Source organism: Cygnus atratus, chromosome 2, assembly GCF_013377495.2.
Source record: "Cygnus atratus isolate AKBS03 ecotype Queensland, Australia chromosome 2, CAtr_DNAZoo_HiC_assembly, whole genome shotgun sequence".
Lineage (NCBI taxonomy): Eukaryota > Metazoa > Chordata > Aves > Anseriformes > Anatidae > Cygnus > Cygnus atratus.
This window is the reverse complement of record NC_066363.1, coordinates 47,976,237-47,986,975: the sequence shown is the minus strand read 5'-3', so window position 1 is coordinate 47,986,975 and position 10,739 is coordinate 47,976,237. Positions and strand designations below refer to the sequence as shown.

The 10,739-nt window shown below is 38.7% G+C and overlaps 1 protein-coding gene across 3 annotated transcripts in view; it reads right to left on the bottom strand.

Annotated features, from left to right (window-relative positions):
* Nucleotides 1-731: 731 nt before the first annotated feature.
* The window catches only part of LOC118249711 (reversion-inducing cysteine-rich protein with Kazal motifs), a 121,821-nt gene continuing 111,813 nt past the window's right edge, over nt 732-10,739 (bottom strand). Inside the window, exons 19-22 of one of the 3 annotated variants that reach the window (XR_007707924.1) lie at nt 10,467-10,540; nt 5,903-6,058; nt 1,509-3,656; nt 732-1,058 (exon numbers count right to left, since the gene is read on the bottom strand). Coding sequence is in view for 2 of the 3 variants with exons in the window: in XM_050709282.1 (XP_050565239.1) it covers nt 3,441-3,656; nt 5,903-6,058; nt 10,467-10,540 (446 nt within the window). In the remaining variant the exon portion in view is untranslated. Of the gene's footprint in view, nt 1,059-1,508; nt 3,657-5,902; nt 6,059-10,466; nt 10,541-10,739 lie in introns of those variants that run through there. The other 2 variants (XM_050709282.1, XM_035549945.2) reach the window with 2 other exon arrangements.

Below are 10,739 nucleotides of genomic sequence, written 5' to 3'. Positions count from 1 at the left end.
ATTAGAAGATGGGCACTCTGCCCTGATGACCATCAGCAGGGGTGGGATGTTAGCTTTGTGAAATGGAACTGGATCGCATGCACCAAAGTGTGTCCTTGACTCTACACCAGTCTTCCCAGTACTGCCCTTACAGAGGTCCCTAATATCAGAGAAGAAAATGGTGCTGGTGCCTAGAGTTTATTATTCAGATTTTAAAATACTAGTTAGGAACACATGATGTCCTTTTTGAATGATAGATAAATGGTCCAGCAACTTGAGATGTTGCCAAATACATTGTAGATGGTTTAATGTCTCTTGTTCTTGTCTTCTCCACTGGCATCTCCAGCTATAACTTGGTTTCCTCCTTTGCTATTTTTTTTTTCGTGTTACAGCATGAATGAAGAGCAGGGCTATGAAATGACACTGTGGCTCTAAGAGCAGATTTCATGCCCTCCAGCTCCACAGAAAACTGCTTCTTACAGAATTGAACTATTACCACACTGAAAATTCAGAGATCCTGGCTCCTGCTGGGCTCAAAGCTCAATAGAAACTGTAAGCCAGAAATCGCTTACTCTGATATTTGTTCCCTTGGCTGGTCCACTCCTGTGGGGGGGAGGGGGGGTGAGGTGCGTATGAACATGCACTGCTGGCATCTCAGCCTTACTACCACTCTGTTGAGAAGAGTCAAACTAAACAAGCAGAAACAGGACTGAAGCATCTCTCTAGAGCCAATTATTGATGTTAACTCTGGTTTTCAGGAGACAAGAAAATAATGTTTCGTATGTTTCAGCCATATCCTGTAGAGAAACAACAACCAGCCTTATGCTGCTTTGAATTGCTCTCTGTCCCCTCTTAAGAAAACCCAGATTTCCATTCAGATATTGACAGAACTTCATTAATGTTAAATGGAATATCATCTGAAAACTCTATCAAATGTCTCCGCAGTAAGCTCAGATTTCACAACTTGCAAGTAAAATTGTGCTTGGTTTGCTCCGTCTCTTCGGGTTCTTTTGAATTCAAAACCCGTAAGTACATAAGTTTCTTCATGCCTTTGAGGGAGCCAGAGATCCTGAGAATACCTAGAAAATATTCAAGTAATTTTGTTAATTCAGCAAAAAGAACCTAAGCCCTGTATGCTTTGGATGCTGGATTTATATTCAGGATTATGCTAAACTTCATTGGTTCTGCCTGTATTTAACATAACCATTCAAGATCGTCACTGTTTTCCATGAAGTACTAGACGTTCACATATGACTGCAAAAATCCCTGGATTTAAATTCTGCTTTTTCCAGATTCTTAATTCATTGTACAAATTGAGAACTATTTTTATATTATCTTTCATCAAATAAAATCTTTACAGGTGTACAAAAAAAAGTCACAATATATGCTTATGTGGTTCCACTAGAGAGATGCTTTTAAGAGCTTTCTTACTTTTTCCAGTGTGGCGTAGATTTAATTTCAGTAGCCATCAGATTGCTTCAGCTAAGCACTGAGCAAGGCAATAGGATAGTTGTTAAAGAGATACTTACTAATGATTTGGAAAATAGAAGGAATTCATTAAATCTGAATTGCTTGCAGTTTCTGGTGCGATCATCTCAGCCACTCCAGTTGGGAAAAAAAAAAAATCTGTTCAAATGTATTCATTACACTTGTGTCCATTTTTTTTTCATACACAAAAGAATCTTAGAAGCATGTGAAGATACCAGACAAGTTCTTTCTGTCAGGACTGATGATTATGTGCATCACTCTTCCTGGAGATACATGGTGAGAACAGTTCCCAAGAATAGCTGCATTTGTACTAACCTATTGTAAGAATTCAAAAACTATAGAGAGAGCGCAGCAGCACTTAAAGTATAAAACTACTGTCCACTTATTCACAGACCACAACAATAACAGATAATATATAGAAAAGCAGCTGATGGAGGTTTCAAATAAATTTTCTCTGTGGACTTGCAAGAATTCTCATCTAGTTACCAGACTAGTTTGCTTTGGAGGAGGTTGAGCCTTAAAGTTTAGGTACAAATAAGGTATTAATTATGTCCGTAATATTTGTGCAGATTTCCAGCTGCACAGGGTGAGGAAAGTGTCTTCCAAATCAAAACTGGATGACAATAACTGTACAAAGAGGGTCCCATAAACATATTTATATGTCTTCTGTCATCAGTCAAGTCTGACACTCATTGCATTGATTTGCGTGCATGTGACATTACAAAGAAATTTGGTAAGAAAAAAAACAAACACAAGAAACAAAGACTTGAAATTTACTTCCTTTGGAAAGATTAAGCTATATAAGACAAATGTATGTAATTGCAGTTAGTTCTAAGCACTGATTTGAGAAAGAAAGAAGAAAAGAAAGCAGCACTGTAATGCAGACTTCTATAAAATCACATACTTTCACATATAAGGACACACGACAGTTCTATTAAAATAAAAAAGCTTTAATACGTTTGTGTTTAAAAGATTTAGCAGAAAATAATTGCTACAGACATGCTACAGTAACATACATGTTTGAAAAGTTTTCAGTGCTTTCTTTTGACGTTCAGCATTTTGGCAAAAATAAGTTTTTCTGTATATACTTCAAAAGTTGGTTATCATAATACTGATATAAAATACTTCATGTAGACTAAGGTCATGTGCATAAAATAAAATAAGTAATAAAACATACTGTTTGTATAATCATTTAAACATATTTAAAGTATAAATTTCATTAGATAACATGCAAATACTGCAATATTTTAAATGGCACTTAAATATAGATACTGAGATTCTTTATAATTTTGCATCCAATATGAGATTCTGAAATGTACAAAATTATAAAAAGAACATATTTCTTCATTGAAGTCAGGTACTAGTATAGAGCTTGATTGTCATTTCACAAGCATTGAGCCCAATGTCCTGCAAATCTTCACTAGTCCAAGTAAAGATGTCTGTTGAAATAGGCCCAGGGCTAGTTTTCTTCATAATAAAATATGAAAGTGTATTTACATGAGAATAAACTCTCATATTTTTGGTAAGGTAATTAAGTAGCAGCATTTTTTTTTCTTCCAAAAATGATGTTTAGAATAGGTGCATACTTTTTGTTGTCACTGGTATTCATCTGAATAATATAAAATTAAAATTTTTCAATAAACTCAAAACACTATTTGTTCATTTCTGAAAAAAAAAACCTGTAAGATCCCTTCTTTCAAAAATCATAAATCTATAATGTCAGAACCTTCCAGAGTACTTTTATGATTGCAAGATCAGTGGAAAATGATCTAATTGTGCTGAAACAAACATGTGACTAGTAATGAATAAAAGAATCATGTTTCACATTATTTCAAATATTCTTCATTCTTCAGTGAAAAATATTAGTACACCAAGTGTTCTGGAATTTTTGTTTTCTGGTTCAGTGATCAACAATTCTCAATGTCCTTCACAATACAAAACACCCTCAATACTCATGCATATTTTCTAAGCAGCTATATATAACACGTTAATGTTAACAAAGTAAATAAAAGGCTTACGAACAGGGAGTGCAGAACAGACAACACTTTAACAGAAGTAGAAGAAATGCTAAACGAAACTTGTACTTGGGATGCAATTAGAGCTGACAGCGGCACATGTGATGCTAATGTTGGACTGTCTGAATTTATCAGTGATTCTATCTTTTCTGCTTCTTTATTGCAGGCTTCAATCTAGGAAGAAAAGTGTTATTATTTCTCTTCTTGTCACGTAAAATGCCAATGCAAAACTATTTCTAGATAGCAAAATTTAGAAAGAAAAATCTGAATTATTCCAATCGACATGTAAAATTTACATTGATGATTTGGAGTAGTCATTAAACAACATATTGGAGCTCATAGACTTTGGTACTAGGAAAACTTCTGCAGAAGCCCTGAGTAGCAGCAACAGAGAAATAAGGAAGCTCGATACAATGGATGATGTTTCTGAATGTTGACTCCAAAAAGCTCACAGTAAATTATTAGTTAATACCTCTAAATTGAGGAGTTCCTTTCTGATCGACCAAGATATAGTGCCTTGAAGTCTGCAACAGTGGAAAATTGGGATTTTCTAGCTACTGGGCTTTTTCTTCCCGATCAGGGAAATCTGATTTCTTTTATGGCAAAGGAATAGAAGAATGGAAATAATAGGAAAACCTGAGAAAATCAAGATAATGTCATTCACTTTTCATTCTCCCACTGACATAATGATAATCATAAATTTATTTATAAAATCCATTTTTTCCACCTTAGCTTCCAATGTATCCCAGGAATAAATTTACTATTAAGCCTCTTTAGCAGCTTCGGAAGCTGTTGCTGATAAAGTTTTAACTTGACAAACTTAACATCTGAGGTCCCAAAGCTTTGAAAGTTGAGGAACTTCTAGCTCAGTAATAGGTGTCAGCAGTGAGCAGAGCAGCTATTCCCTGGTTTCAGACTGCCCTCCTCTCCCTGAGGGTCTGACAGCATCTGCTGCAGACTGGCTGAGAGCTGATCAGATTGGTTAAGGCTCAAGACCTTGTTTTCTAAGTTCTGGTAAAATTCTGAGCTATTTCTGTTCAAGGAATAATATTTCTGTTAAAAGTTGAGCGGACTTGGACGTAACAGGTTTGCTCCAGTAGCAAAGTAACAACTGCCCTATTTGATACTGCAGCTTGCAAAATTTTTGCCAGCAAATCTACCCACTCACACTATACCTGAACTTTAGCCCATCCCAGAAGCAATACCGAAAATGGAAAATTAGACCATAGAAATAAAAGGGAAATGGAAGCAGACATGGATATAAAACAAACAGCAAAGAAGCGAACCCGCCTAAACTGTAAAAGATGAGATTGTTTTCTCCTCTCTTTTTTGTTCTCACAGCTAAATCTTCCATTTTAAAGTAGTGCACATCAATGTATAAGGTGACAGAATGAACCAGTCAGAGCACCCCAAAGGGACTTCATTATAACGTGCTGTCAGCAGGGCCAAGCAAGACTATTAGAAACAACTATAAAAAGGCATTAAAAATGGCATTAAAATGTTGCTTTTAATAGGAAGAAGATATCCTCACTGGTCTTGCACAGGTTAATGATCAGAAAGTAAAAATGAAGCGAGAGCTCCAAGATAATAAAAATGCAATACATAGCCAAAGCCCTACTTCTACTGTTCTAAAGCATTCCTAAGAAAATACCGTAGGAATGTCGACCTGCATTTGTTGGTTTACATTTAGAGTTTAGTACTGTGAGCTTTTGGTGCTTATTTGCTAGCATGAATTAGCTATGACACAGCATGCTGGACAACTTATTGGACTCGCATTTCCCTTTTAAGATTGTAACAGGATTTTGGGATCTCCCTGAACTTTTTACCTTGAGTTGGAAAGGATCATCAAAACCGGGCTGGCCTCAGAATATAGTATCAGCAGATTCCCTTTGGAATGAACTGCTGCTTAACATCAAGACAAGCACAATGTAGCAATATGTATGATGTGCTTCAGTCTAATATCCCGTGTACTTCAACCTACTTGTAAGCCTAATACTAGAGACAGAAGAGCACCATTTCATACACAAGTATCCATTTATTTTACAATTAATATAATTTAAGATATTCAGTAATAAATATATTTTCATCAGCTTATATTTTCTGCTATTTTAGCTGTAAAATGTTGGAGGTTCTGCATGTATTCATTTTAAAACAAAAAATATGTAACTCCATCATTCACCTTGCCCCTTTAATTACCCATACTCAAAAGCCTCTTAGCAAGACAGCAGGATTCTCAAGACACATTTTACCATTAATAATACTTACTATTTAGATTCAAGTAATTAGAAAAATCTCCATGTATTCAGCACACAGGAAAATGAACAACTTTAAAACTGCTATATTGAAAGTAATAAAGTGTATACATTAAAAAAAAAAAAAGTAAATCCATACTGGGTAAACAAAATAAGAATACAGCCTACCTGCAATGGTTTGGGGTTCTGATCCACAGGAATGATGAGAATCACAATTTCAGATTCTATGCTTAAGTATCCAAACACATCACACTGTGGCACAGAGACATGCAGGCGGATTTTTTCAAGTATGTCAAGTACAGTTATAGGCTTTTTATTTGTTACCTGGAAGAAAACAAAGAACTTCCTGGATGATGTGATATTATGCAAAATTACATTTCTACTTTTCAGTTTTAAAAAACTTGATATCATGCTAGAAAATCTTTTAGCCATTAAACTACTCAGCGCTAATCTATAGCAAAAAGAAAAGGGTAAGAAAGGTGGTTGGGAATAAATGACTTCTTAAATTAACCATGGTTTTGATATATGTTGTCCTCCACCTTCATAGTTGGTATGTCTGTGTATCACATCCCTCAAAATAACATAAACAGTCACCTGTCACAGTTGCTTGTACTCAAAACAACAGGCAGAGAAGACCTATCAACTGGCACTCCTTTACCCATCACAGAATCTAGGTGTTCCAAGAGCCACCAGAAATGAGGAGAATGATGATGGGAATTTCTCTGCAAGATGGAATAGATTGCTTTGGGAGATCTAAACAGACTAATACCAAGGTGTCACAAGAGGGATGTGATCTGTTTGTCCAAGCTGCATTTGCAATCATCTGGAAATAAAAACTGACTTTGCTTCTGAAAGGCTGAGTGGGACTGGCAAGGATGAATAGAATCATAGAATATCCCGAGTTGGAAGGGACCCATAAGGATCATCGAGTCCAACTCCTGGCACCATACAGGTCTACCCAACAATTCAGACCATGTGACTAAGAGCACAGTCCAAACACTTCTTAAACTCCGACAGGCTTGGTGCAGTGACTACATCCCTGGGGAGCCTGTTCCAGTGTGCGACAACCCTCTCAGTGAAGAACCTCTTCCTGATATCTAGCCTGAACCTCCCCTGCTGCAGCTTGACTCCATTCCCTCAGGTCCTATTGCTGGTCACTAAAATGAATAGATTAGTGCCTGCCCCTCTGCTCCCCCTCATGAGGAAGCTGTAGGCTGTGATGAGGTCTCCCCTCAGCCTTCTCTTTTCCAGGCTGAACAGGCCAAGTGACCTCAGCCGCTCCTCGTATGTCTTCCCCTCTAGGCCCTTCACCATCTTAGTAGCCCTTCTCTGGACACTCTCCAATAGTTTCATGTCCTTTTTGTACTGTGGTGCCCAGAACTGCACACAGTACTTGAGGTGAGGCCACACCAGCGCAGAGTAGAGCGGGACAATCACTTCCCTCGACCGACTAGCAATGCTGTGCTTGATGCATCCCAGGGTACGGTTGGCCCTCCTGGCTGCCAGGGCACACTGCTGGCTCATATTCAGCTTGCTGTCAGCCACAACCTCCAGATCCCTCTCTGTGGGGCTGCTCTCCAGCGTCTCATCCCCTGGTCTGTACATATAGCCATGGTTGTCCTGTCCCAGGTGCAGGACCCGGCACTTGCTCTTGTTAAACTTCATGTGGTTGGTGATCGCCCAGCTCTCCAGTCTGTCCAGATCTCTTTGCAAGGCCTTTCCACCCTCATCTGAGTCCACAACTCCTCCAAGTTTAGTGTCGTCGGCAAATTTGCTCAAAACACCTTCTAGTCCTACATCCAAATTGTTTATGAAAACATTAAAGAGCACTGGCCCTAAAATGGAGCCTTGCGGGACCCCACTGGTGACTGGCCGCCAGCCAGATGTGGCCCCATTTACCACAAAGCTTTGAACCCTGCCCGTCAGCCAATTGCTCACCCATCGTATGATGTTTTTGTCCATCTGTACGCTGGACATTTTGTCCAGTAGGATCCTATGGGAAACTGTGTCAAAAGCTTTGCTGAAATCCAGAAAGATCACATCAGCTGGTTTCCCTTGATCAACTAGATGGGTGATCTTATCATAAAAGGAAATCAAATTTGTTAGGCAGGACCTACCCCTCATGAACCCATGTTGGCTGGGACCAATGACTGCATTGTCCCCCAGGTGCGCTTCAATAACTTCAATGATCATCCTCTCCATAATTTTACCAGGCACTGACGTGAGATTGACAGGCCTGTAGTTATCAGAGTTTTCTTTCCTGCCCTTCTTGAAAATTGGTACAACATTTGCCAGCTGCCAGTCTACTAGGACCTCTCCAGATTCCCAGGAGCATTGCAAAATAATTGAGAGAGGTCCTGCGATGATGACAGCCAGCTCTCTGAGCACCCTGGGATAAACCCCCATCCAGTTCCATCAAATTGTATGGATCCAGGTGGAGCAGCAAATCCTGCACATGTTCAGGGTCGGCTGGGAGTTCATCATTCCCACCATCACAGTCCCCCGGCTCAGGGCACCCAGGGTCCCGAAGCCCATCAGCATCGTTGAAGACAGGCAAAGTAGGCATTAAACGTCTCTGCTTTACCTATGTCCCTGTTTGTGAGGTGACCATCCCCATCAAGTAGTGGACCTATGTTTTCTCTGGTTCTCCATTTTCTATTCACATATATAAAAAAGCCCTTTTTATTGTCTGCCACAGACCTGGCCAGCTTCAACTCTAATTGGGCTTTGGCCACACAAATTTTCTCCCTACAAAAGCGAACAGCACCCTTGTAGTCCTTCCACGTTGCCTGACCCTGCTTCCACCAGCCATACACTTTCTTTTTATGCTTAAACTCCAGAAGAAGATCCCTGGTCAGCCCTGCCCTGCCTGCTTGAGTTCCAATATTTTGGAATTGCCTGATCCTGTGCTTTTAGGAGGCAGTGCTTAAAGACTGACAAGCACTGATGGACGCCAATGCCTTCAAAAGCAGTTTCCCAGAGGACCTTGCTAACTAGTTCCCTGAGCAGCCTGAAGTCTGCTCTCCCCATACCCAGGGCTGAAGTTTTGGTGGCAGTTTTCCTCCTGTCACCAAAAATTTTAAACTCAACTGCTTCATGGTCACTATGACCAAGACAGCTGCCAGTTGCCACGTCCCCACAAGACCCTCTCTGTTTTCCAGTAACAGATCTAGAAGGGCACCTTTCCTTGTTGGCTACCTTAGCACCTGCACCAAGAGGTTATCATTAAGGTACTTTAGGAACCTTCTAAAAAAGGAAAAAGCAACTAATATATACCTTAAATCCAGGTATTCTTTAAATGAGAGAAGATTAGTTATCACCAGCTACTTGAATAACTACTTAGTAAGTCCAATAACTTTCTCTAACTAAAAAGACAGTAATTCTTTTTCATATCCACATCATAAGGTAGGAACAAAGAAGCTGCAGTGGTCACCATGTTCCCACTAGTGTTAAGACAACTACAAGGCATTCCAGAATGCAGTCATGACCTAACGGACACTGTTAACAAAAACACCCAACATGCAAGCACACAAACATAATCTTAGAGAAAATCATTAGTACAACATGAATTGGCAGCGCACCCTTGAGATGAAGGCCAACCACATAACTGGGCTGCAAACGCAAGAACAGAGCCAGCGGGAAAGGATCACCTCCCCATACTTAAATCCTCCAAGGCCATTCTGATGAACTGGAGAGAGTCTAGTGGAGTTCAGCTTGTGGAATCTCCATTCCTGTACGTTTTCAAAACTCAACTGGCCAAACTAATCTAGCTGGAGTTAACTTTCCATTGAGAAGGAGGTTGGACTAGACAATCTCCAGAGGTCCTGTTCAATCTAAATTTTTTCCTGTGTTTTTATAATAGCTAACTATCTCTACATCTAAGTGTTTAAATAGTCTAATGAACTTTTGTAATGTTTGAGGAAATTCTTTCTTCTTGATTTTTTAAATGAAAGTCACATGTAGATGCAAACATTAATTATTTTGCTTCAGTATGCATGATTGTCATAAACTCTATTTTGTTGCAATGTAGTGCTGAAAATCAAGTGTTGTGCTCTGTTCCATTTACCAAAGCATGAAAGCAAGGACCAACAGAGAAGTGTAATCCTTTTATACACCCCACAGTGGGGTTGGGCGTAGAATGTTTTGTTCAGTAATGAACAATCAACATCGTAAGATTCAGACTAAACTGGAGGTTTTCAAATAGCAGCAATGAAGAACGTGAGTATCTACCTTGCAGAGATGTTAAATTAAAAACCAACATTGTAGCTGAAGAGCAGCAAAATCAGTGATAACTATCTAGATGATCCTGAAGAATGTAAAAACAATCCAATATAAACATCAGACAATGTCAGAACTAAGTTACTTATATTAGTAAATAGTGAGCCAGCAGAATAATCTTAACGAAAAGGCCATAAATAACAAATATACACTGTATTGCTACCATGAAATAGATGCAGTTCTCTTAGCATGTCTTTACTGTAACAAATCACTTATACGGCAAGGTTAAAAGGCTTGTTTGTGTCTACATTGATTTTATTTTGCTTTGCATTGTCATTCAATTTCTGTATCTGAATGTTAAGAAATAAAGGGAAGTATAAACAGTGTAAAGAAAACAACAAATCATATACTATCTACTGAAAGGTAATTGATTGTATAATGCATTATACAGAAAAGTATAAAGTAACTTGACTTTTCCGTGTACCATTTAACATAAGGAATGATTGAACTTTACCCTTGCAAAATTGTCCAGCTTGTCTTTGTCATATAATATTCTCAGCATTCCAGCACACAGTGGACAGCAGGCTCCTGTGTGATAAAAAACAAATGAACTACAAAACAAAACAAAACCCCCACACCATAAAATCCCAGAAATAAAAGCAAACTGTCTTTTCACTTTACAGTGGGTAGAGCTCAAAAATTGAATACTGACAATAAAAATATCAAAACTACCAAAGCAAAGCAAGTCTTTCAACTTGATAGCAAAATTGCACACATTTTTTTTTAA